General features: G+C 58.6%; 2 protein-coding genes across 3 annotated transcripts; both read right to left on the reverse strand.

Annotated features, from left to right (window-relative positions):
* Positions 1–719: 719 nt before the first annotated feature.
* Positions 720–6814, reverse strand: ADGRG3 (adhesion G protein-coupled receptor G3). The gene is made up of 13 exons (XM_082319155.1): positions 6654–6814; positions 6137–6166; positions 5892–6048; positions 5692–5809; positions 4985–5125; positions 4778–4900; positions 4658–4697; positions 4472–4572; positions 3848–3960; positions 3415–3698; positions 2768–2861; positions 2039–2325; positions 720–1592 (listed from the first exon to the last, which is right to left on the reverse strand). Exons 1-13 carry the CDS (start codon positions 6733–6735, stop codon positions 1477–1479), a joined length of 1686 nt encoding a protein of 561 aa, XP_082175281.1. The 5' UTR covers positions 6736–6814; the 3' UTR covers positions 720–1476.
* Positions 6815–7602: 788 nt separating this feature from the next.
* Positions 7603–20898, reverse strand: ADGRG1 (adhesion G protein-coupled receptor G1). Of its 2 annotated transcripts, none has more exons than XM_082320697.1 (14): positions 20402–20898; positions 14605–14685; positions 13648–14073; positions 12995–13118; positions 12765–12912; positions 12552–12680; positions 12193–12309; positions 11607–11652; positions 11141–11241; positions 10942–11057; positions 10065–10339; positions 9302–9413; positions 8764–9032; positions 7603–8285 (listed from the first exon to the last, which is right to left on the reverse strand). In XM_082320697.1, the coding sequence occupies exons 2-14, from the start codon at positions 14642–14644 to the stop codon at positions 8164–8166; spliced, it is 2025 nt and encodes a 674-aa protein (XP_082176823.1). In that variant the 5' UTR covers positions 14645–14685; positions 20402–20898; the 3' UTR covers positions 7603–8163. The 2 variants fall into 2 exon arrangements, with proteins under 2 accessions (XP_082176823.1, XP_082176822.1); XM_082320696.1 differs by having other exon boundaries at positions 20396–20898.
* Positions 20899–25584: the final 4686 nt, after the last annotated feature.

Here is a 25584-nt window from a genome sequence, read left to right on the forward strand (position 1 = left end):
AGGCTCTTGCCTGTGTCTTTACAGTGGTTTTTTGGGAAGGAGGCGATAGTTGGATGCAAATGGTGCTTGAAGGATGAGTCACATCAGAGTGTTTCTGTTCCCTGTAGCATCCTTAGGACCTTCTCATCCCCTCCTGGCCCACACTCTCTAGATTTGAAACATGTACCCAAGAAAGCTGTGGTGCAGGAGCAGCTCTGTCATAAAAGCAGGTGAGGGCATGGTGGTGTGCTCTGCAGGATCTAGCTGCAGCAAGCCCTGCCTCTGGGCTTGGCTTAGAGATTGCAGAGAGCAGAGGAGTAACTAGGTTTTCTGCCCAGAGTCTTCCTTACCCTGGGCAGGTGGTTGATTTTGGCAGGGGTAGACCCCACTGTGCAGAGCAGGGGATCGAGGCATTTCTGAAATGGTCTTATCAATAGCGAATGAATTTCCAGAAACCTGGAGTGCAGGAGAGGGACGAGAGGTTCCTTCCTCCTGCTTGCCTCCTCCCCAGAGAGTCACCCAGGTGCGTGGGGAGATGGAGGTACCCACACCAGATATTTGCCCACCAAAGCTGGACTTTGTATGGTTCTGTGTGACACAGATGCAGCATTAACAGCGAAGGGGCTGCTCTGTGCGTGCGCACACGTGCATGTGTATATATATACCTATCCATACAGATTTCTTCCTTCTGAATGATGACAAATTCCCAGCAAGATTTTTGCCCATCAATACATCCTTAATATAAAGCAAATAACAAATAATATTGTAAGCATCAAAGACTAAGTCCATAGCGCTCAGACAGCTGGCAGAGATCTAATACTTAAAACATAGATGAGGAGATGTGTGTTTTCCCTGCAACAGGGCTGCGTGTGTACATTCGGCTGAAGCACGGTGTCCTCACAGAAATTGTTGCTGGCCCCAGAGGGTGTTTTGCAGGAGGGACATACAGCAGATCCCTGCCCAAAGAGCTCAGTCCTGGTCCGTTTGGAGAAGACGTATTGCAAAGAAAGAAGCTTGTGGGATTTCTCTTTTTTTGCTAATTCTCAGACCTGAACCTCCTGAATCTGCGCTGGAGCGATTCAATCCTCCCATCTCCAACAGCAGGAAAACCCACTGCTGGGCTGGTCCAGCACCAAAGACCATGTCTAGCAAAGACGGGGATGGCTCCATCCTGGCTGAAGGCAGGCAGTTTGTGGGCTCCCTCCTCACCCCCACAAGAGCCCCTGGGGAATGAGATCGGGGGCAGTTTAAGACCATGGGGAAGCTGCAGCCTGGAGGCACTTTGGCAGAAGGGACATCTCCAGAGCTCCTTGCTCAAGGCAGGCCACTAGGAATGAAAGGGCTGAAGCAAAGAGCCCTGCTAAGGTGGATCATGCCCACTGAAGGGTAAACCGAGGCATGGTAAACTGAGCCCTCGTCCTCCGTGGGGAAGCTGCACCCGTTGGGATCGAAGCTTGTTCTTAGCAGGTGCACGTGCAAGCAGGGAGGGAGGTCTAGTCAGTCCTGGGAGACTGTGGTGTTTTTGTCATGTCTGATGATGTGGGAGAGGGAGCCAGCCATCTCCTTTGTCTTCGGGTAATAGAGGACAACCAGCCAGATGAATATGAAGATTCCTGCAGGGAAAGGAAAGCAGACACTCAGCAGCAGCAGCAGATGGTGGGAAGCATCCTGCCAGGATGCTGCCAGCACTTCTCTGCCACTTCCAGGGGGTTTCCCCAGCTCGCTTCTGCTCCTGCAGGAGGGTCTCCTCCGGCTTCAGGTGAGCCATTTGGCTGGGACGTGCCCTGGGTGGATAATGTCCCTGTTCCTCTGCTAAGGAATGGCTGCCTTGGAGGAAAACCACCCCCGGTGGAGTGGACGTGGTCGGGAGCCATGACCAGCTCCATGCCGGTGGCTGGGACCTGCTGCTTGACATGCCATGCCAAAGGGAAGGGCGTGACAGTGCTGGGAAGATGCTGGTGCCTTGGGACCCCTGGTCAACACAACTGCCACGGTGGCTCCTGCCTCCTCCATCTTCCCCACCTGAGCCCAGGGAGCCCAGCTCGGAGCCAGCTCTGACCTTGGAGAGAGTTGAGGATGGTGAAGAGGTAGAGCATGGGCGCAGAGGAGGTGCCGTAAGTGAGGAACACAAGGGCCCAGGTGGCTCCCAGAAGGCAGAAGAGTCCCACCGCCACCAGGGCCACCTTCCAGGCCTTGCGGTCTCCCTGCACTGCCCCTGTATGCTGCAGGCAGCAGCTCTTCCGAGTCACCACCCCGAAGACAGCCATGTTGAAGAGGAAGATGAGGCCAAAGTAACCGCAGTTGGTGATGTAGTGGACCAGGAGATGTTTGGAAGTGATCCAGCACCTGAAAAGAGACAACCATGGTGCCTCCAGTGGTTCTGCTAGCCCCAGCAGCACCCATGGGAGCATCCCCAGGGGGATGTGTTTGGGGATGCAGGGACACCCTTGTGCTGGTGGGGTTTCCAAGGCCAGGGTGAAGCAGGGGGGACAGTGGTGTGGATCCGCTGCCCTCATGTTGCTCAGCTGGGAGGGAGCCTGGGGAAGCTCCAGGTAGACCTTGGATGTCCCTCCATGACCTGGAGGCCTGCAAGCATGACCGAGGAGGCTCGGCACAAGAGGTGGTGATGGTGGTGGTTACCATGGCTGTAGCTGCTGTGTTGTAATCACAGTTAGGGAAGCAGAAGCACAGTGTAAAGCTCCCCGCCCCGCCCCACTCCCAGCAGGACCAAGTTACCACTCCCCATGCCAAAGGGCCACCTAAGCCCTGTGGGCGGTGGTGCACGCACAGGTGGACTATGACCTCCTGGTCCGTGGTCTGGATCCCGTATTTTCCGTAGCTGTCGATGGCTCCTGCCACCCCCACCACGAGAATGGGGAAGCCTGGAAGAACAAGGGAGACACGTGGAGGAGGCCAGAAAGGCAAGCGGTGGGCAAGGTGGTCAGCTTGGGATCTCTGCATGTCCCTGGATGTGCCAGCCTCAGGGAAGATGGGGCTTAGGGGCCCGCTGAGGTTGCACAAGTGCTGGGGGCACAAAGATTGCCGCTGGGACATGATGTGGAGAGGGAAGGACAGCGCTGGGCGGCGGGGCTCGAGGTGTCCCCTAACCTCTCTGCAGGATCATCTGCTCTGGTGCCCCCCCAAGGTTCCATGGAGGGCTGACAACGGGGGAACGAAGACCCCCGAAGATACCACCTGCTTGATGAGCAGGAGGTTGGTCCTCAGTGGGATGGAGGGTGCCTGCAGGTGCTGCCCTGAATTTGGTGCGCTGAGCACATATAAAGTACTTCCCAGCCCTGATGGCATTTGGAAGAGCTGTGGGCAGGACGGGGGCTCGCTCACTCTCTGCCCATCACTGCATCACCCTGTTCCCCCTCCAGTTGTACCCACTGCCCCCCTCTCCCCGCAGCTTTCGCCCAAGCTGGTGGTACTCACCCCAGCCAACCAGGCACAGCTTCGCCAGGTAGTGGCGGATGTAGGTGCCAAGGACCTTGACGAAGAGGAGGTAGAGGTGACAGCCCTCCAGCACCATCCAGGTGAAACAGCAGAGCAGGCAGTAGTGGGTGAACCCCCCCAGGACCTTGCAGGTCCCCAGCTGGGTCCCACCGGAGAGCCCGCTATTGAGCAGGAAGGCCAGGTTGAGGAGGAGCAGGCTGCCCACGAGGTTCATGTGCAGCCCCAGGTTGATGCAGAGGGTCTCCTCGGACCTGAACCTGCACCTGAGCATCCCCAGAAGGAGCAGAAAAGATGGGGATCGCAGCTGAGCGGGGCCCCATGCCGTATTGCAGCAGGTTCATGCAGAGGCACCCGAATTGCCCCACATCTCTCCCAGCCTGAGGAGTCCCCAGTGAGCTGCTGCCACATCTACCTTAAGAAGATGCAGAAGGCAATGGTGAAGATGGAGAAAGCCATGGCTACCCCGCAGCCAGCAGTGGCAACAGCCATCAAGGGTTGTGCCGTGGATCTGTCCAGAGCTGGATTCTGCCAAACATGCACACATTGGGTTAGACAGGCCCTGGACCAACCTAGAAAACCCAACTGCAGCTACCAGAGCCCTGGGGCTGATAACCCTGGTGGGCTGCTGCAGGGACCCCACACAAGCCCCCGGTCTGTCCCCCCAGAAGGTCTCTGGGGGGAGTGGGGCAGTGGTGGCTCAGAGGAGAGGCTCCCTGGGGTGGGGTGAGGGACGAGTGAAGGCTATAGTGGACCACCATGAGGACCCTTCTGGGAGCCTCCACTAGCGGATGGGACCCCAAGCCTCACTGCTTCAGAGCCTGCACTAGGCTGGGGGCTGTTTCCACCCTGTACCCACTCTGCTGAGCTGCTGCTGCCCTCCTAAGCTGGGGCTGGGCTTGATTTTGGGACCTGGGCTTGCCTGGGAGCAGCTGTAACTGTCCCTGTGCAGCTACTCATGACACCCAAGGGGCCACCAAGGTGGGGCAGGCAGCACAGCTGGAGTATGAGCAGGAGCTGTGGGGAGTGGGATTGTCACCAGGAGGAGGGTGAAGAAGGTGAGATGGTTGCAGGAGCAGACTGTCGTCTTGTCCTTGGGCTGCGTGACACATCCACTGCTTCTCCAGCCTCCTGCCTGCCCTGCAACCGGCACAGGGTGACAGCCATGAGTGTGGGGCACAGCACCCGCACCCAGCCCTGCACCCAGCCCTGCCGAGGACTATACCTTTGCTGGGATCCCAGAAGACACATTGTGAGGTGATGTCCTGCAAGGAGAGAGAGCAGCATCAGCTGATGTCACAGTGAGGGGCACTGGAGAGATGGAGGGAGGGCACAGCTGACTTACATGGGGCAGCTGCCTGTGGGCAAAGGTGAGCTGCACAGGGTCCTGCAGCCCAGAGATGCTTGTCTCTCCCACCATGATGCCCACCACAGTGTCGTCCAGGACCTGCCCTGTCTGGTTGACCTCCTGCATGGGAGCAACACTGCTGAGCCGAGCTGGCAGGTAACAAGTGCCAGTAGCCAGAGGGATGCCAGCAATGCCAGCCCGTACCTTGAACATGCCAAGCTGCTGGATGTTGAGGACTGTCACCACCACACGCACTGTCCGGCTGCTCAGGGACCGGAATATCTCCCTGGGAAGCTGGATCTTGCCTGCCTTCCCCTTCTCCGTCACGTTCAGCATCCTAGGGCCCTGCAGCAGCAAACAGCGGTGGGGGGGTTGCTTGCTGGCAGCATCACCTCTGTGCTCGAGACCCACCAACCTTGCTCCAGGCACAAATTCAGCCCTGCCCAAGCGGATTTTGCTCAGCAACATCAGCAGAAGCCCCGAGAGCAGAAGGGGAGAACCTCATCCCCAGCACCTAGCAGCAAAGCGGCAGATCTGGGACCAGCTCCCAGGAGAGCTCCAGCCCACCATTACCCCATGGGACATGGTCCCCTGAGACATCCAGAGAGTGGGACGGCCCGGGAGTGGGCAGGAGGCACAGGGTCCCACACATTCCTCCTCCTCTTCTTCCTCTCCCTCCCCCTGACTACCTGCCTACTGCTGGGACAGCTCCTCAGGGAGGGCTCTTCCCTCCCAAGCACCATTTCACGTGACTCCTTGCCAAGGGATGCTAAGCTGACGTGGGTCCATGATGCAACCGTGGAGCAGGGTGGAGGAAGAGCACGCCATGGCATGCCAAACCCCTGGGCAGGGGCTGAGGAATGCTTGCAAGGCACAGGACCTCCCAAGCAAGGGAGAGGGGCGCATCTCACCTCCGTGGGGGAAAAGGTGATGAGGACATCACGGGTGACAGCCCTGCTGACGTTCAGGAGCAGCACCTTCAGCCCGGCCAGCCCACTGTGCAGCGCCAGCCCTGCTGACTGCAGCAGCCTGCAGGGCAGGAGGGCTGTGGGACCGGTGGACGCAGGGGGCTGAGCCCCCAAACCCCACCGTGGCCACCCCTGCCCACTACCTGAGCCAGCGCTCCCGCAGGCAGGCACAAGCGGAGCTGCCAGAGTGTCCCAGCTCCGGGCAGCGCTGGGGCAAGTCGGGGCTGAGGGTCCTGTTGCCTTGCTCCTCCGACTCCACCATGTCACAGCACTGGTGGTGCCTGTCACCCCGCCTCAGGGCTGGGGAGGAGGGGAGCAGGGTGACTGCTGGGTGCCGTGGCACTGGGCGGGCACCACGGCAAGGGCAGGGATGGGGGGGACCACTCACCAGCACAGCTGTCTTGTCCCCCAGCAGCATCTGGAAGAAGACCACATGGGGAAGTGGGGTGAAAACCCCAAAATCTAGGGTCAGTCCTCCTCCTGCCCAGAGGGGAAGAGGGAGGAAGGAGAATCTGGCAGCTACTAGGTTCAAAAGGAGCAGCCCTACAGTTACATGGGCTTCAAAAAGCAACTGGACAGCCATCAGGGCTGGTGAAGGCAAAGCCACCATGCCTGCATTGACACGTCACTGCATCCAGCCCCCCCAGGGTGACTTGCAGAAGAGACCCTGGGCTGCTGGTCCCAGGTTTTAAAACAGTCCCCAGCAGCAAAGCCCCCAGCTCCGCCTGCCTCTGCCAGCTCTCTGCACATCCTAGGGGGGGACACTCCCTTCTGGCCTGGCCACATTTCAGGGCAAAACCCCACCATGATCTTTGGGTCAACACTTCCCCAAGGGAAAATATACCCCCCAAGCCCACACATACCCCAAGCCAGGGGTGCCCGCATCCCCCTCACCCGCCACTCACCGGGCAGCACCAGAAGCAGCAGGACAGTGCCCAGAAGCAGGTTCATGCTGCTTTGTGGGGTTTCCTGGCCACCCCTGGCCATCCCATGACACTCTGCTCCCCTCGTCCCAGCAACTCTGCTCCTCCCTGGGCTCCCCCGGGGCTTGTGGCTGCTCCTGAGGCAACAGCCATGTCCTCATTTCCTTTTTGCGAACCCTCGCACCTTCCTGTGGGTTGGCAAGTGACCTCCTGCCCCAGCTCACAGCAACAGCGATAACGGTTACAGCCACATCGTTTCCCCCTTGGCTGCTTCCCCCAGCTGACTCAGGGCTTTTTTCCTTCCCCTTCTCCCCCCGTCCTGCCAAATCCTTGGCCGATGCCCCTCACCAACCCAGCAATGTGTCAGGGCATCTGTCTCCCAAACTGGCTGCGCTGCCAGGCATCACCACAAGCTGCCGGGGATGAAAGATCCACTTCCCAGGAAGGCTGCCCTGCCCCGGCTGGGAGCTGGGAAACAGGCAGAGGGGGATGAGCCACAAGTGGAGCACCATCCAGAAGGGGAACCGGTGAGTTGGGAGATGCAGTACTGCGTTTGCAAGCAGCACAGCCAGGAGAGCTGCGCTCTCCATGGCCCCGCAGCCACTGAGGGAGGCGATTCCCATCCTGCGAAGCCTCCCTCTTCAGATTCCCATCTTCCACCAGCCTCCCTTTTCACTGGGTAGTAAAGGTCCCCAAAGACTGCAGCAGTTTCCCGAACCATGGCATCCCCCTCCATCAGCCCGACCCCTATGGCACCGGGCTGCCAGTGCTCTGCTGGGAGCGCCGTTACTTGTCCCAGCTCTGAAGGATCCTACAGGGTGAAACACTGGATCCTGCCCTGGGGATGGGACAACCCAAGCCAAGGGATGGATCCCATTGGAGAGCCCACAAACGCACCCAGCAGAGAGACCCCAGGAAGGCACGCTTCGAGCAGGAACAACTTTAATGGGCACAAGTCTGGTGTGCAGGCACGCTCATTAAACTTCTACACCATCCAAAAATATACATTCAACAAAATAACAAAAATAGATTATTTCAGCTGCTAGAGGGTGTTGCAGGGGCAGAGTTATTCTGTCTTCACTGGGGAAGGACCCTCTTGGTGACCACCACCAAGGGCTGAAGATGGGGCCTTTCCTACCCTTCATCCCTGGCCTCAGGGCACGGGAGGGGACATCCGGAGGCACTGACAACACTGTCCCTGTCCCTTCTGGTTTCTGCAGCCCTCGTTGCCCAGGCAACCATCCCTCCCTCCTGCTCCAAGGATGCCAATCCAAGGGATGCACCGCTGCCCACCGGGATGCAGTGGGTGGGAAAATTCGGGAGGGGGCCGGCAGAGGCAAGGGGCGAGGGGTGGCCAGCCCCACTGTGGGTCCCTGGGCTCCTAGCAGCCCTACGAGGCAGGTGTGGTAGCAAAGCGGACAGTGTCAGTCCTTCCCGCGGCCATCCTCCACACGGGGGGCCCTGGCACGGTGCAGCACGGCCATCGCAGGGCTCAGCCGAGGTGGCACTGGGTGCTGTTGGGCTGCAGTTTGACACTGTCGGAGCTGCTCTGCGAGTCAGGGGACTTTCTCGCCTGCAGCACCATGGTCCAGTACCAGAGGAAGATGAGGAAACCTGGGACAGGAGGGAGGAATCATAGAATCATTTAGGTTGCAAAAGGCCTTTAAGATCATCCACTCCAACCGTAAACCTAACACTGCCAAGTCCACCACTAAACCATGTCCCTAAGCACCATGTCTACATGTCTGTTAAATACCTCCAGGGATGGTGACTCAACCACTTCCCCGGGCAACCTGTTCCAGTGCTTGACCACCCTTTCAGTGAAGACATTTTTCCTGATATCCAATCTAAACCTCCCTAGCGCAACTTGAGGCCGTTTCCTCTCGTCCTATCACTCAGGAAAAGAGACTGACACCCAAAGGGAAAGAAGGGCAGGTGAACCCCCTCTGAGGACCAACAGCAGTCGAGAGCGAGCCAGCCAGCCTGCCAGGGGACGGCTCCTCTCACACCCCATCACCACCCCACCAATACCCCACCAATACCCCATGAAACCCCTGGTGCCCTTTGGAGTAGCCTGGCATCCCAGGCTCACCTTGGAGGGAGTTGATGATGGTGAAGATGTAGAGGGAGACAAGGCGGAAGACACCGGAGGTGAAGGAGAAGAAGACCAGTGCCCAGGGGATGCCCAGCAGGATGCTCAGCCCAAAGAGGGCTAGGACATGCTTGAGCTTGTGGCCTTTCTTGTTCTGCCGGAGGATCTCCCGGATCATGGCCCCCAGCATGACCAAGTTAAAGAGGAACACCAGGCTGAACAAACCCAGGTTCACAATGTTATGGATCAGGGGGCTTGTGATCCAGCATCTGGAAGGAGGAGAAAGGGCAGAGGGTTATGCTATGTCATCCCACAGGGACATGAGTTGGAGGGGTTGGGGGAAGCACAAAGGTGTGGTGCAAACTCAGCACCCAGCTTAGTTAAACAGGAAGGGAGGATCCCCCACCACCACCCTGCACAAAGCCCCAGAAAAGCCACAGGTGGGCTAAGGAAAATCTGTAGGACACAGTGAAGGTTTAGCCAGTTGACTTTATCTAAGACCAGGGACCAGCCAACCCATTTCCCACGACTGACTTACATGGTTGCGTTGGTGGATTTGCCACCAACAGATTCATAGACAGGAATAGAGACGGGGCCGTAGTTCGTCAAGCTAGTCAGGAAGATCAGTGTCACGCAGAAGAAGGGGAGTCCTGGGTGGCAAGAACAGAGTGAAGCAGCCACCCCAGTCCCTGTGCCTTGGTCCTTCTGGAAGCATTTGTTGCCCCTTTCTCCCCATATAGATTTACAAACCAACATCCTCCCTCCCAGGGGGGAACCAAGGATGGAGCATGCAACAAAGACACCTGGCGAAAGCCCCAGCCCAGGAGTGAGCTGTGCTGCACCAACCCCAGCCAGGGGTTTCCTAGGGCTGTGGAATTTTAGGCCACAAATGATCATGAGATCTTCCTACCATGGCCTCCAGCCCAAAGCATGGCAGAGATGCATGGGTGCTTCCTGCATCAAGCCCATCTCTCTGGGCTGTCCTGGATGCTTCTTTCAGAAAGAGAGGATCCCATTACTATTTAAAGACTCCAAGCAGTGGCTCTCACATGCCTCCCTCACTGGGTGACCCCCAGGGTGACCCACCCTTGCTCTAGCACCAGCTTCTGCTCTCAGCCACCGAGTCTCCTTCTCCACCAAGCCTCTCAAGAGAGATCCCTCTGCTCTCAGACATCTGCTCCCCCACAGCTACATCTCCATCCCCATCCAGGCACCATAGATGGTGGGAAAGGCCTACTCGGGTGCCCCTCCACCCCCGTTGCCCATGTCCTCAAGGGCATCTCTGCCTCCCCCATGCTCACCCCAGCCCACCAGGCAGAGCTTGAGGAGGAAGTGGTCATGGTAGGCATTGAAGACTTCGATCACAAGCCGGTAGAGGTTGTAGCCCTCAATGCCCATCCAGGCGAGGCAGCTCAGGAGGGAGAAGTGCAGGAACAGCCCCCCGGCTCTGCAGACTGCCTCGCTGCTGCTGGAAGCCAAGTGCTCGGAGATGAGGAAGGTGACATCCAGGAGGAAGATGGCGCCCAGCAGGTTCATGTGGATGTGCATGCTCATGATATGGTCTCGCTGCTTGCTTCTGGAGAAGCGAGGAGTGGGGAGACCTCACCACCGTGCCTGGCCAGCATCCTTGGTGTCCCACAACACCCCACAACTCTGCATGGGGCAACCTGCCCCTGCCAGAAGAGCCAGAAGACCCTCTGGTGGTGTCAGGGGCTGAGAGCCTAACCCCACGGGTGGGACCACCCGTTACATGTGCAAATTCAGGTCCCTGCAGCTGACCCTGCATTTCAGGTCTTGGCCATGGCGGGTAGGCAGCGACATCATTTCAGCTCTGAATCATCCATGTAGGATCAATGACATGACTCAGGAAAAGACACTCATGTTCTCCACTGGGCCCTTGAAAAGATCTTTGCAGGCTTCTGCTTGCCGGATCCATAACAACCACCAAGCTGATTTTTCAAAATCATTGGAAACAGCTGGTGTTTTCGAGTGCCTTGTGGGAGACCTGACCAAGGCGGTGGTTTCTGGAGAGGAGAATTCTGCTTTCTTCAAGCATGGCTCCTTCATTATGCTTCTAGCCAGGCCACTAACTGTGTTTGGAGATCTTGCACCTACCCGGGTGTAGTGGCAATGGACAGGACACAGACAGGGAGCGTGAGGTGACCTGTCAGACCATACCTGAAGTAGAGGAAGAAGATAGTGCAAATGGATGCCAAAGCTGAGATCAGGCAGCCGATGTAGGTTATGATACTCAGGTAATCCCTGTGTACGTAGGTGATCTCCGGGGAAGATACCTGAGGAGCAGGAGGAACAAGAGACGGTGAGGAAAAACAGCCAGTGGGAACAATGCAGAGAGCTGCAGGAAGGCACTACCCACCATTAGCACAGCAAAGTAGGTGAGGTGGTTGCATCTGCAGTCCGTCTGGCTGCTCGCCGTCACCGTTGTACAACCATAGCTGTCCCAGCTCCCAGAGCTGGCTGCGCAAGAGAAAGGGAGAGCGTCTGGTGAGCAGCAGGAACATCTGCTTCGGGTTTGTGGATTTTCAAGGCAAGGTGTCCACGGCAGGGGGGAGGACAAAAGTGGGGGTCCCAGCTTGTCCCATGCCAAGCACACACACTCAGATAGCACCCTCAGCACCAGGACCCATCCCTAGGGAGGGAGAAAGCTCTTTGGTGAGCTATGGAGGGGAGAACCTGAAATCAACCCCATGGGAAAGGTTTATGGAGCTGGAGCGAGGAAGGGAGGTGCAGAGCGACTTTTACTCCTACCAGCATGTCTGTGGTACCCTGCAAAAGGAGCAAAGGCAGCACGTGGCTTCACACCCAAGTGCAGGAGCACTCACCAGTGGTGTCCTCCTGCCAGAAGACGCACAGTGGGGTCACATTCCTCTGCAATGACAAAACCACGCGCCCTGATCAGGATGCAGCTGTGGATTTGTTGCCCAGCCAGCACATTTGATAGGGAAGAACATGGGGCAGGAGGCGAGATGGTCTCAGGAGACAAACCATCCCGTATCATGGGAGCGGGCTCCAGGCAGAGACCATTTTCTTGGCAGCTCACGGAGCAGATACTTGCTCCCAGGACCCCTTTTTCAAACAAGGAGTTCGCCTTTGAGCAGGCGCCTGACAGGGCCATGAATGAGCCAAGGGATTGTTAACTCAAAGGGTCCCCCAGCCCTGGAGATCGTGCTGGAGACGACACATCTGCAAAGCACCATCTCCTGGACAGGAGCAGGCAGTGCCACCACCAGTGCACAGTGAAGCCATGATCATCATACAGCTCTGGAAGACGTAGCAGACCCTGTACAGGCAGGCCAAGGGCACGGACCTGCTGGATTGTGACCACTATCTAAGCTGGCAGGGCCTGAGCCCTCCTTGCCCCTCCATTCCTGGTGGGACCAGGTTCAATGAGGCTGTTTCCCCACCTACCGGCAGCTGGTCGTGGAAGAAAGTGAGGACCACTGGATCGGAGAGGTTGGCCACCACCATGTCCACCAGGGAGATGCTGATCACCTTGTCACCCAGGATGTGGCTGCTGTTTTCATCCTGTGGGAGAAGAGGAGGCAATGGCAGTATGGGAAGAGATTGCTTCTGGGCATGAAGCTGGTGAGAGTCCCCAAGAAGGAGGTCCCATGCCTCTTTCCCTGTCGAGCTTCTAGCTCATCTTTGAAGCATCTTCTCCGAGCGAGCACCGGCACCCTGGTCTGGGAAGCATCCCTGCTGCCCTGTACCGCCAGAGCCCCTGGCATGGCAGGCACAGCCCACCATGCCGTGTGTGTGGGCATTACCTGGAACATGGTCTGGCTGTTGATGTCCATGAGGAGCACCCTGTGCTCCACCACCTCCTCCCTCTCATTCACCATCACGAACAGGCTGCTCGGCAGGTCCACCGTGAACCCATGGACCTCTCCACCCTCCTGCAAGGACAGACTCATCAGGAGAGAGGTTGGGAAAGGGTGCTGGTGGACCAAGACCACCAGGGCAGGCTCCCTAGGACCCACCTCTCTTTGGGAAGCAAAGGCCAGGTGCCGAGGAGCCCGAGTGGGCTGGACCCTCAGGACGGTCGCGTGCACAGTGGCCTTTCCAAAGGTCTGATTCTGCCCTTCGAGCTCCACCTTGGCCAGCATCTTCTCCAGCTCCCCAAGTTTGCTGTCGGGGAAGGGGTGCAGTGAGCAGGATGCAGTGGGCACTGCACCAGTGGCAGTGGGAACAGCACAAGCCAGGAACTCACCGCCGAAGCATCTGCTGCTCCGTGGCTCCTGTGGCCAGCACTGAGGGCTGGGCAATGAGGCTGTCCAAGGCAGTGAGCTGGTCCTCCACATCTTGCTCCCAGATGGGCATGCTCTCTGGAGAGGCTGACAGGCACATGAAAGGAAACGCTGTGAGGTGCACAGACAGAGCCGGCTTCCCCATGCCCTGAACCAAGCGGGCACAGCTCTGGTGGGAGCAGAAAGCAGAGGGCTTCAAGGTGACCTCAAGCCCGGGGAGCTGATGGAGACCCCAACCCAGAGGGCTTCTCCTGCCTCCTGGAGCTCGGCTCCCACCAAGACCATCAGGACCAGGCTGGCTGAGGCTAGCTAGGTGCCTAGCAGTGCAGACCAGACCCTTGGAGACCTCTACTAAGCCCATGATTTCCCAGGATCTTAGGGGGTAAAACACTTGAAAATCTCCATCTTCATCTTTAGGGAGCCTGGGTACCAGGGGCTGCCCTGGGGCTGCTTCAAACAAACCTGTGTCCCCTTTAATCACCCTTCAGCTGTGTCTCCACATCATCATGCTGTAGCACATACTGGGACACCACCAATGCTCTGCCGATGGCTAAAGAATGGGCTGGGGATTAAATGAACCCTTTTTTTCATTAAAGTAACGTTGAATTGCCTTTACCACGGAAGAAGTATTCAGACAGACTGTCAGCAGAGGTGTTCTTCCCGCCCCTTGAGATGTAGGACACGTTGAAGATGGAGGTGCTGGTTCTTTCAGTCTTCTGACTCTCCTTCCCCCGGGTAATGCTGCTGGATGGGTCCCCACCCAGGAGGAAGCTCTGCTTCCCATACGCCAGCCTCAGGGTCCTGTTGGCCTTGAACAAGTAGATGCAGAAGCGGTACCTGCCTAAAGCAGGGGGCAAGCTGTACTTGTAGTAAGAGTTTCTCCTGCTTGGCAAAAAGGGCCTTTTTATTATCAGTGCCTGGATAGTGTTCTCGATGGAGATGGTGGCAGGGCCATGCTCGTAGATGACAGAGCTGTTCTGGGTCTGGTTTCGGTCACCGCAGAAGCGGAAGTCCTCTTCCCAGTGGCCACTGGCTCCCACCCCTGCGTTGCAGAAGCACACGGAGATGCCAGTTTAGCTGGAGGGGCAGCCACCCCCAGCAAACACTGCACCCCCACAGCAGCTATCGCATGTGGCACGCCAGGGTCTCTGCCCCAGACATCTCGACCCCGTCCTGGATGGGCTGCGTGACATCAGCCACCTCCCTGACATCCCCGTGGCCATGCTGGGAGGGTTTGCTGGGGAGCAGAGGCTCCTGGGGTGGTAGGACTTCCCATGTCTTGGTGCCACCCTCTCCTAGGTGCCACCACGTGCATCAGCAGAGACTAACAGAGAAGCTCTCCATCTCCAAAAGGGATGGATGGAGACCATCTCCTTACTCTGGAAAAGACTCATCCTGCCCCGCAGACCCCACCAGAGGCACGTCAGTCCGTGAGACATTTCACCTCTGTGGAAGCCATGGCTGCAAACGCGCCTTGGTGCCCCTCAGCCAATTTTTTCGGGCTGCCAATTACATCCAGCAGCCCAAACCTGGCCCACAGGCCCAGGGCAGGACATGGCTGGGGACAGCCTACCTTGGAGCGGGGAGAGAAGGAGCAGAAGGAGGACTTTCATCCCAGGCAGCTTTGGTTTGGCCTCTGAGGAGAAAGCAGAGCCTGGAAGGGTACAAAGGAAAGGGGCCACGTGAGTATTTAGGTGTCACCCATACCATGGGGTCACGGGATGGAGAGCAAAGACTGTGCTGGTGGGACACTGGCCAGTGTCACGGCTGGTTCCCTGGTGCCTCTGCCACCAGGAGGAGCCACGAGCACTGGGCATCCTGCCAGGCAGCGGGCTGGAAGGCGGGGGGGGGCGGGCAGTCCGGCAGCCGGGTCCCCGAAGGTGCCCCACCATGCCGGTACAGGTGTCAACCGCCAACGATTCAGCACAGGGGGGGTCCCCTCTTCCGCTCCCTGCTTCACATCTCAGTTCGGGCCTTGGCTTCTTATCACAAGCGATAGGAATAGAAAGAAACAGTGGTTTCCTAATTTGCCAGCCCTAAAATTACTTTCTTGGGTGCTTTCAGCTCCTGCAGATTAGCCGAGGAGCCAGGCACATTGCAAACCGCTCCATCGTTTCAGCTCAGCAGAAATGGGCTCTCCAGGGCTCACCCCAGCAATGCCGATGCAGCAACTGCAGCTGCGAAAACCCCTTCTGCCCCTTGAGACCAGCCAGGCAACATCCTCTGTGTCCCCTTTCCCCATCCCTTCATCCTGCACTCTGCTCCACCCCCCTTTTCTTTGTCTTTATATGCAGCCGGGGCTCCTGTAACCTGCACCCAGGCCAGTGCAGAGCACCCTAGGGTGCTGCCACACCCATGCGCTCCACCGAGCCGCAGCTTTCACACCTGCAGCCCTGCCCATCACGCTTTCTGCCTTCCTCACACCATGAACTGCATCTCCAGTGCTGCTGGGACGCACCGAGCTTTGCCTGCTCCTTGCCCTGCTGTCACCCCAGCAATAGGTCGAGGCTGGTGGGACCCATTCTGCCAGGGTCTGGCAACAAGCAGAAGTCCCCCCATGGTGCAACAGCATCAGCAGGGGCTCCCGGACTGGCTGGCAGAGCCAAACACTTGCCAATGCCCAAAGCCAAGCTGGCATCTGGTTTGCCACCGCTGCATCCCGCTCCTGTGCCGCTCTCAAAGCATCCTCCTTGAAACCCACCGAGTGGCCAAATCCTGTTTTGTGTGCTGCAGGCAGGTGCCAGGGCACCCACCAGCATCACCTGCAAAAGCTCGTGAGCTCTCCCAGGCACCCAAGGGTCATCAGATAGGAAAGCTGGGGGAAAACTGCTTGCTTGAAAACTCAGCATCCCTGTTAGCAGGTTTCTCCCACCAGCACATGTTTCTCCAGCCAGCACAGATCCAGGGCACATCCTGCACTGGCACAGGCTGCTTGCCATCCCTCCCTGTCTGCTTCTTGCAGCAGTTTATCACCGGAAGACAGGGGCTTCGGGTAGTTAATTAACCTGCTGCCATGGGTATAATTGAGTGTGGCGCTAACGAGGTTCCCCGGCGTGGGCTGGAAGGGTACAACACAGGCATGACTCGGCAGCAATAGCTGGATGTGGATGGGGCTGGCATCCTGGTGCCTTGCCACACACTTGGTAATCATGCACATGTATCTGAAAAGCACGGATCTGGGGTGGCAAAATGCCGGTGGTGATGGGAAACACCTGGATCGATTCAAATCAACGAAGTGGCACATGAATGCCAACTGTGGCGTGATGGCACAGAGCTGGTGTGCCAGGAAAGCATCCCCTCCAGATGGGGAATGCTGAATCCCAACAAGGCTTCAGCCCATCCCACTGCGCTGGCTCTGGTGGGATTTTATTGCGGTGGTTGGAGGACAGGATCAGCCTCTTTCAGCCGTTACTCAACCGGGACCAGAAATTCCTGCGGGGATGTGGGTGGGGGAGCTGGTATTTCCCCTCCGAGCCCTATATGGTCCCACTCGCCCTGACGCTGATTGCCGTTTCCTGAGCTGAACAATAGCAAGAGAAAATCCCCCGAAAATGGTTTCGCAGCGGGAAAACACGGTTCCCATCCGTGCCAGAGATAAGCAGTGCTGGAGGGAGCCGGATGCACTGAGCCCACGCCAGGGCCAGATCCTGCCCTGTCATCTTCCCATCTCTGGGTAGCAGTGGGGACACGCGGCATCGCTGCCCTTGGGTACCCGTACCGATGCCACGTGTCCCCACTGCCACTGGGGCATCTGCCCAGTGTCACCCGTCTTCAAAAGCCCCGTGTTATTGTGGTGACCAAGCAGAGACCCGCTTCGGCACCAACCCTACCTCCACTCCATTATCCTCAAGGCAGGATGGCTGTACCCGCTGCCCCAGCCAGAGCGTGCGGGCTGAGCTCCTCCAAGAACAATAACACATAGAAAAACTCCTGGTTTGGCCCCAAAATCAGCCAGATGATGTAAAAAGAGGTGGCGGGGACACCACCGGGGCTATGCAGTCTGGACCAGGCTCCCTCGCCGCCGGCATGGTGGGAGGCTCAGCCCCGGGCATCACATTGTATCATCCCATTAAAAGAACATGCTAATCTCTGAAAGAAAAGCCAAGGAATAATATTGTGGCCTCTAAACCTGGAGGCAAATGGGAAAAAAAAAAAAAAAAGCCTGGTGTTTACTACCACCTTAGTGCTGTCTGGGTGACTTGGCAGCAGGTATTTAAGCTTTTGGAGGTGGCATGTGGCTTTTGGATGTGACGTTTTTCCCAAGAACAAGGGAAGATGCTCTGATGCCTCAAACAAACACCGGAAATGGGAAGATCCAGGGGCTTTTATCTCTGTTTTCCTTCCAGGTCCGTTAGAAAAATAAGCTGTTCCTCGAGACGCTAACAAGCCCACATCACCCCTCATCACGCACAGCCTGTTACCCAGGCATGGGCTCGGGAACTGGATGGGGAAACTGAGGCATAGAAAGGCAAGCCATGACAGGCTCCCCAAGATGCAGAACAGCTTTACACAGCTGGCCTCCATCGTAGAGACGGCAGAAGATGTGCCCTGGGGCTGGAGCGGCCTGAGGAGGCAGGTACCCCGGCAGGGACCCCCCACAGAGGGGATGCCCCAGTGTTGGTCACCCGGCTGCTTCACAAAGTGCCCTTGTCCTTGGCCAGTGGCCTGTGCATGCCGGGGTCAGCCCACACGTTATTCACGGCATCAGCATGTGAGCCTTTCCCGTCACCGGTGGGTGGCAGGGTCCGACCCAGCGCATTTGTTAATGCCCGAGGAGCTGAGCAGCAGCTGTGCCATGCCGCCAGCCCAGCTGCACCAAGCCTGTGCCACGGGATCGGCTTTTCCGTGGGGCTGCACACAACACCCAGCACCCGCGAGCTGAGTTTTGCCAACAGGACAAAACCAGACCCGATAAAGATTCCCACAGGAGCGGCACAGCTCCCTGCCAGATTCGTCCTTCACCCGCTGCTGGCAACCATCCCTTCCCGAGCAGGCGTGGGGAGAGCCAAGGGGAGGCTAGCACAGGCAGACCGCTGGTATCCGAGGCTCTCGAGATGGAGGTTTTGCTTAAAGCTGGGTCGTAATGTTCAAAATTTTAAAAAATTGCCATTTCCTAAAAACAGCACAGACAAATATCACAGCAAACTAAATCAGCGCTTCGTCCAGTGCCTGAGCAACACAGCACCCGGCTCAGTCATGTGGAAAGCCTGCAGCTTTGGCAGGGGCTGCAAATGGTCTGTGAAGGACCACGTATGCCTGCGGTGAATTCAGGGCTGCCGTGAAATGGGAACGAAGCAGTCAGCGCAGGCTGTCCTCCCCCGACACCCCACTCCACGTCACCAGCCTCAGGGGGTACAGACAGCTGTCCTTACAGTGTGCTCCCACCGCTCAGCCTTCTTCGGAAGAAACCCCTTGGCCTCCTCCTGCGGGTCGGCTTATATCTTCCCTCCACCTAAACCACCTTCCTGGGTTTTAAATGGCTTCCAAAACACCGCGACCCCTCTCAGGTCTTGTCCCCCTCTGCATGAGCAAGGTCCCCATCGCTTGCCCACGCCATGGGTGCTGAGGAAGGGATGTACAGGGCAGTGCAGAGCAGCCCAGGACCACCCCAAATCAGGTTCCCAGGCGTTTGGGGTTTGGCATGGGAAGCAGCCAACCTGGACCCCAGCGAGGGCGAACCTGGTCCTGGTGGGCTTTCCCATCTGCAGAAAAGCCAAGCACAGCCGGGGCGAAGGCTGCGGCACCCAAGGAGCCAGGTAAGAGGCCACAGATCCCTGCCAAACCCCAGCTGTCAGCAAGCTGATGGGAAAGGAGTTGGTGGGTCGGAGCCCTCCCAAAAACAAGCGTCGGCAGGCTGCCGCCCAGCTGGTACCACGTGGGTGCTGGCACGCTGGGAGCCACTTGGCCCACTGTCTGCAAACCCTGCAGCACCACATCCCTCCGACACCCACGGGTGCCACTGCAAGGTGCGGGGACAGCCAGCCCTGGGAGTCCCCATCCCAGCAGCATGCAGTTGCTTGCAAACCTGTTGTTCTGCGAATAGCAGCCCCCAGGCCATGGGATTAAGTGCTGGACTGCAACCAAGTATGCAGCATTTTTAGGCCTTGGCTTAATTCACATGGGAGCTGCAACCCAGCAAGGAGCATGGTGAAACCCACCGTGGCTGCAGTCCTGGGCTTAAAGGATTTGCCCCCCACCCATCTTGGAAACACTCCTGGCTCCCCACTGGCAGTGGAGCTTGGAAGGGGGCTACTGCAGCCCTCAGACCGTGAAACAAGCTTTGGCTGCCTTCCCTCCTCAACAGCTATTCGGACTTGCTGCCAGGAGGTTATTCCAGGAGACTTAATTTCAATTCTCCAGCTGGCCTCGCTGGCTTTTGCTGGTCCCTCTGGAGGGGTAGTTCAGGAAGTTTGCAGGTAGGGAGCACCCAGAGCATCCCGCAGCGGCGTGCCAGGACCAGCAGCAGCAAGCTGAGATGTTGTGGGAGGAATCCCCCCAACAGGCATTTTAGGGGAGGGAGATCACCCTGTCAAGACATGCCAGCGGTCTCACGGGGCTGCTGCGGCCTCCGCCAGGAGGAGGGAGGAAGAACGGGGTGCACTGGTGGTTCCTTCGGGGTGGCAAGCAGTGACCACAGGCAGAGCCCAACCTGGCAGCTTCACGGGGCTCAGCTGTGCCGCCAGCAGCAGCCAGGAGCAGCTGGTCCTGGGTGGCTCAGGGGGCTTCGTGGCTCCGCAGCCTGGGAATTCAGCCTGGCTCCAGGGCAGGGGCAAGAGGCAGCAGGGCAGGCAAGGGCGAGCCCCATTTAGTAGGCATAGAGGCTTCACCAGACAGCTCACACCTTGGCCATGAGCAGAGACCCCCGGTCCCTGCTGGGATGGAGGTGTCGCACCCACCGCTCAGATGCAGGGAGGCAAAATGTCCCTGTACCTACCAGAGCAGGGTGCATCCCAAAGCCCCCCATGGAGCACCCCTTAGCTCCATCCAGACAGGCTGCTCCCTGCCCCGCCGGCCAATGGAGCACCCCAGGGTGCTGCCCAGTGGCACCAGTCCCAGCCACGCAGAGCCCCAGTGCCCTCCCAGTCCCGCTGGGCTGGCCCCAGGGGGTGACAGATGCCCAGGGCCGCGGCGGTCCCCTGGCCAGGGGCACTGCTCGCCCCCGCACCCAGTGGGTGCCTCCTGCCCCTGCCGCCTCCCTGCGCGGACCGAGGACCCCGCAGCATCCCCTCCCAGTATCCCCAGTAAGGGCGTGCCAGGCAGCGCCCCTTACCGTGGCCTTTGGGACCCCGAAAGCGAACACTGGACCTCCCCGCTCCTCCTCCCTCCCCCGCCCGGCTCAGCCGCTCCCCGCCGCCCCCCAGTACCTGTACCCGGGTCGGGCTGGGGGCGCTGCCCCGGCTCGGCACCGCTCGGCTCGGCACCTTGCAGCTCGGCTCGGCTCGGCTCGGCTCCGCTTGGCTCGGCTCGGGCTCGGCACCTTGCAGCCCAGCCGGCGGGGCTCGGCTGGGCTCGGCGCGGTGCGGCGGGACAAACGGGCCCGCCCCGCCCCGTCCCCCCGGGCAGGCGGTGACTCAGCGGGGCGGGACCGGGACGGGTCGCGCCGCACCGACCCCTCCGAGACCCTCCGGGATCGCTGCGGGGGCCGCGGGGGCCACCAGCCCTCGGTCACGGCACCTGCCCGGCTCTGCCCGGCCCAGCCCGGCTCAGCCCGGCTCGGCTCGGGTCAGCTTGGCTCTGCCTGGGAGCACCGAGCTGGGAGCACCGAGCTGGGAGCACCGGGCTGCATCCCGCCGCCCGGCCGGGACCGGGACCAGCACCGTCACCGGCAGCGGGACCAGGACCGGGCTCGGGACCAGGATGGGCTGGAGGACGACGGCTGGGGACAGCCGGGAGCTGGGGGTGCCCCGTCCCGCCGCCCTTCAGCTCCAGGCTGGCGTGCATCCAGAGGACGGAAGGAGCTGAGCGGCTGCACGCCTGGCTGCGAATAGGATTAAAAAATAACAATTAATGGGAAAGCAGCCGGCACAGAGTGTCCCTGTGAACCCTGTCCCGCTCCCCGCAGGAAGCGAGGGGGGCAAGAAGCAGGGCAAGGATCCCAGGCCCCGAACCGGGGGGAGCTGGGGAGGGGGCCCCCCGTGCCCCCCATGGCACATCCCTGGAGAAGGTGGGCTGGGATGTGGGGTGCAGAGCCTGGATGCGACCCCCCAGCCGGGGCATGCAGCTCCCACCACCCATCCCAAGGCCGGAGGTGGGCACCCCACCCCTCACCCTTGGGACCCCACGACGGTGGTGGGAGCTGAGGATGGAAGTGTCGTGGCAGCGATGGGTGCTGCAGGAGCGGACAAAGCCACTGCCAAGCAGTGCCTGCATCCAGCCATGCCAGCCCTTTGTGCGCCCTGAAAAACAGCCGAGCAGGATGAAAGCCGGGGCTGCCAGGAGCCAGAGGGAGGAGGGTAGGCAGCGAGGGCTCCGGGAAGTGCCCTGGGTAAATAGTTGTTCTTGCAGATATTTTCAATGCCTTGAATGAGACTTTTCTTTCTGCTGGGGGAAGGGTGGAAACAACCTCTCGCTCCAGCAGGGGAGGCAATGGAGATAAAAGGCGGCTGCGGCACTGGAGGTGCCATGGCTGCGCTGGGACTCCCATAGCGAGGGACATCCCACATGCTCACATCACTCCCCAGCTTGGTTTAATTTCCAGCTCCAAGCCCCAAATTTCCCCAGCTCCCATGGGAAGGGGCTCCCACGGGAAGCAGCGCACGCGGCTGCACGCGGCCAGACCGTGGCTAATGCAGATGCTTTTGAAGCCCAACCATCCCCACGCCGCAGGGAACAGGGCTGGCTCTGAAACGCACTCTCACAGCAGCTGGAGCCACTGGAGCATCGCAACGAGCCAAGCCTCCCGCTGCGGGTCATCCCGACCAGCTCCTTTAGGAAATGCTGTAAATCCACCTCCCAGGAATAACACTGCTAAACCCAGTGGCAGCTCCCGCAGGATCAGGCCCTCCTCAGGAGAGGGGGTGGATCAGGTGTGGAGCCTGTGTCCCAGTCCGGAAAGGACATTTTAGGCCATCTTTTTGCTGCGGTTTATAGAACAAAGAGACTTTTGTCTGCACTTGACGTTATCAGGCGTTATTTTTAGGTCGACGTCTGCACTTGTTGATGTTATTGGGATTATCTGTAAGTCAGCAGGCCGTGCTGCTGTCTTCAAAGACGCTGGCTGAGTGGAGGGAGGGAGGAAATCCTTGTCCCTTGCAAGGGACATTTGCCCTTGGGCTCAGGCCAGTTTAAGGGTTTATTGCTCAAGCTGGGGAGTTCCTCAAAGCCCTAAAAGTTCCTGAAAACCCTAAAAGTTCCTCAAAGCTGTAGAAGCTCCTCAAAACCCTCAAAACCCTAAAAGCTCCTCAAAACCCTAAAAGCTCCTAAAAGCCCTATAAGTTCCTAAAAGCCCTAAAAGTTCCTAAAAGCCCTAAAAGATCCTAAAAACTTTAAAAGCTCCTAAAGCCCTAAAAGTTCATAAAAGCCCTAAAAATTCCTAAAAGCCCTAAAAGCTCCTCCAAACTCTAAAAGCTCCTAAAAGCCTTAAAAATTCCTCAAAACCCTAAAAGTTCCTAAAAGCCCTAAAAGCTCCTAAAAGCCCTAAAACATCCTAAAAACCTTAAAAGCTCCTAAAGCCCTAAAAATTCCTAAAAGCCCTAAAAGGTCCTAAAAACCCTAAAAGATCCTAAAAGCTCCTCAAGGCCCCAGTGCTGGCGGCAGGCGAGCGGGAGCATGCTGGGGGAGCACAGCGGTGCAGCGGTGGGACGGGCAGGTTCCGGCAAGCAAGGGCACATCCCACCAGGCTGCTGGTGACCAAGGCGAGGCAGGTATGGGCAGAGGTGCCCTGGCGCCGCCTGAAGCCAAGGGCGAGCTGATGAGTGCCAGCCCCGCTGCCAAGCAGTGCCAGCCCCAGCCCAGGGTGCCAAGACACACCTAAAAGCCCCTCGGGAGATCATGGTGTTCCCAGGGGATGTGCAACCGTGAGTGGGGCTCAGTCCAGCTCCGGTGGGTGGAAGAGGAGGGTGAGGATGAGGATGATGAAGCTGACCAGTGCTGGTGGGAGGGGGATGCCTGGAGGTCCCCCATCCAGTGAGCGATGCCAGGGCAGCCTTGGGAACCTCGCAGGATGGTGACCCCAGGGCAGCCCAAGGAAGCTCTGTGGGGTACAAGCTCTGTGGAAGCGGCTGTGTGTACTCCTGCTCCCTCCAATTGCCGCTGCTCCACCCCACTCAGCCTTGCTCCCCAAAATACATCAAATGGGGAGGTGGGTCCCCCCCACCCCACATTGTGATTTCTCAGTTGGGCAGCAACGATAACAGTGACTCACCAGGTGCCAGGCTGTAAAACTCAACTGTAGAGAGAGCAATAAACCCGACTTACTTGTTTAGGCTCAGCTTTGCAAATAACCCATGATGATGTCAGAGAAGTCTGGGGAAAATTGGTCCCCGGAGGTATTTGCACAAGCACTGGGTGAATGCTGCCATGGGATGAGGGAACCGGGCTCATCTGCTACCCGGCAGCCAAGTCCCAAAGTTGGATCCCAAAATAGAGCCCAGGTCTGCCCCCCCTCCCCCACTCCCATTCCCAAATGGATTTAGTGTCTTCCCTGGCTGCTTGTTTCCCCCAAATTTGGATGATTTGCAATATTTCCAGAGCTTTCCCCCTGGGGCTAGGGCTGGCACCACAGCCTGAAGGCACCACGGTGATGCCAAGCTGCCTTTCCTGGGGAAAAAAAGGTTGGCAACAACCCCCTCCAGCTGCCCGGCACCAGCCTCCTGCCCGATAAGGCACAGGAGAAGGTAAACAGGATTACTGCTCCTTGGGGAGGTTAGATGGGCCAGCTCCCCCTTCTCCCACCTGCGGTGCCCCGGGGCTGGGACGAGCCGGCCCTGGCGCTGGGGGGCGCTGGGGAGCACTGGGGGTGGTGGGAGTTGGGAGCCCACCCTGTGCTCCCAGGGGACCTTGGGGAGTATTTTGACCCTGCTCCTGGCACGGCAGGGTGGGAAATGTGCCTTTTCTGCCTCCAGTCGCCAGCAACGGGCTCAGCTCCCCGGTGACCACCATGTCCCACCAGTCCCCAACAGCAGGCTCAGCTCCCTGGGAAACACCGTGCCCTGTGGGTGCTGTGTTCCCGTTGCCAGGAGGCAACCACCAAGCGATGGTTTTCCAAGCACTACCGGATACTGGGACAAGGTTTATTCATGTGCCAGCGTTGGTGCATATGCAGGCACCGGCAGCCAGTGTCACTCATGCCGCAAGCCCCAAAATCTTAAGATGGGGAGGAAGGTGCATGGAAAGTGCAGCCCAAGAGCAACCAGGGGGATGGAGCCCCGGTGGGGCTCATGGGGGACAAGCCGCGTGCTTGGCACCTCACCAAACCCCCAGGCTTCTTATTTTATAGCTGAAGTCAGTCGCTGGATCGGTGACACATGCACAGCTCATTGCCACACAGCGAGCCGGGGGCACCATGGTTGCCTGGTGGCTGGAAGGCAGGGGGACACACAGCCCTGTTGGGACGGGCTTTTATCCTGGCCACCGGCAGGAGGGATGGAAACTCAGCGGCGCTGGCTGCCCTTTGTGCACGGAACAAAGAACAAGAGCCAATGGCTTCCTTCACTGCCCAGAACCAGGCCCTGGGAAGCAGCCAGAAAGGGAAATGCTGCTCGGCAGAGCAGCATGGGAAGGCAGAGGCGGGCAGTGTGTCACCCTGTGAGGCTGCCTGCTGATGTCCGGTCCCCTGCCACCAGACCAGAAACGGGCAGCACCAGCAAATGGCACCTCACTGGTACACCCCACAAGCTACAAGCATGGGGACGATGGGAACCCTGCTGCCACCACAGGCAGATTTGTGGCCATGCCAGCATCACTGCAGTGTGATGCTACTCTGCATCCCGGCAGGCAGAGTGGGATGCCCAGCTCCAAAATCTCAGGCACCAGGAAAGGCAAAACCATGGGTGCAGTTCTGGGTTAAGCCAGAAGGATTAAGCGTACAAGGATGCGCTGGTGGATCAGGGCTGACTCACCACCTCCAACCATTGGTTTTAGTGCCTGCAACTTGTCCTCAGTATTTATTTCCCTCAGGCTGGACTGCTTAAACCCTGATAAAGCATTTGGTTGCATTCAAGAGCTCTGCTTAGGGTCTGCCTTCCTAAGTGGGAGCAGGAGGAAAGCCGAGTTACTGGTTCACTTACTCACTTCTCACCCTCTCCTCTGCCTTGGGACATCCGCCTGATGCCAAGCCGAGGCCCTGCTCACTCGTTTGCCCACTGACTCGGGGCTGCGGGTGGCCTCCGTCCCCATGCTGGCTTTGGGGTGAGCAGGAGGGCTTTTGGTGGGGTGCTGTCGTCAGTGAAAACCCAGGGTCAGGGGGGTTTTGGGGGTGCCACGGCCACACTTGCCAGCCCACAACTGTGCCGGCACCAAAGGGGTTGGGGGGGATATAGCCAGGGAGATCCCGCTTCCGCCTGTCCCATGTGAGATGATCCGGTGGCAGCTCCCCGAGTGTGCTCGGACCTTC

The sequence above is a fragment of the Platalea leucorodia genome (assembly GCF_965183815.1).
Source record: "Platalea leucorodia genome assembly, chromosome: 8".
Lineage (NCBI taxonomy): Eukaryota > Metazoa > Chordata > Aves > Pelecaniformes > Threskiornithidae > Platalea > Platalea leucorodia.

What these genes read in the sequence shown, in the direction of transcription:
- ADGRG3 (XM_082319155.1), bottom strand. Translation starts at nt 6,735, where the DNA reads ATGGCCAGGGGTGGCCAGGAAACCCCACAAAGCAGCATGAACCTGCTT. An exon ending in GCTGTGCCTGGTTGGCTGGG is followed by an intron (nt 2,862 to 3,414) that starts GTGAGTACCACC and finishes TTGTTCTTCCAG; the next exon opens with GCTTCCCCATTCTCGTGGTG. An exon ending in CATCCTCAACTCTCTCCAAG is followed by an intron (nt 1,593 to 2,038) that starts GTCAGAGCTGGC and finishes CTTTCCCTGCAG; the next exon opens with GAATCTTCATATTCATCTGG.
- ADGRG1 (XM_082320697.1), bottom strand. Translation starts at nt 14,644, where the DNA reads ATGAAAGTCCTCCTTCTGCTCCTTCTCTCCCCGCTCCAAG. An exon ending in TCTTCCACGACCAGCTGCCG is followed by an intron (nt 11,653 to 12,192) that starts GTAGGTGGGGAA and finishes TTGTCATTGCAG; the next exon opens with AGGAATGTGACCCCACTGTG. An exon ending in CATCATCAACTCCCTCCAAG is followed by an intron (nt 8,286 to 8,763) that starts GTGAGCCTGGGA and finishes CTCCTGTCCCAG; the next exon opens with GTTTCCTCATCTTCCTCTGG.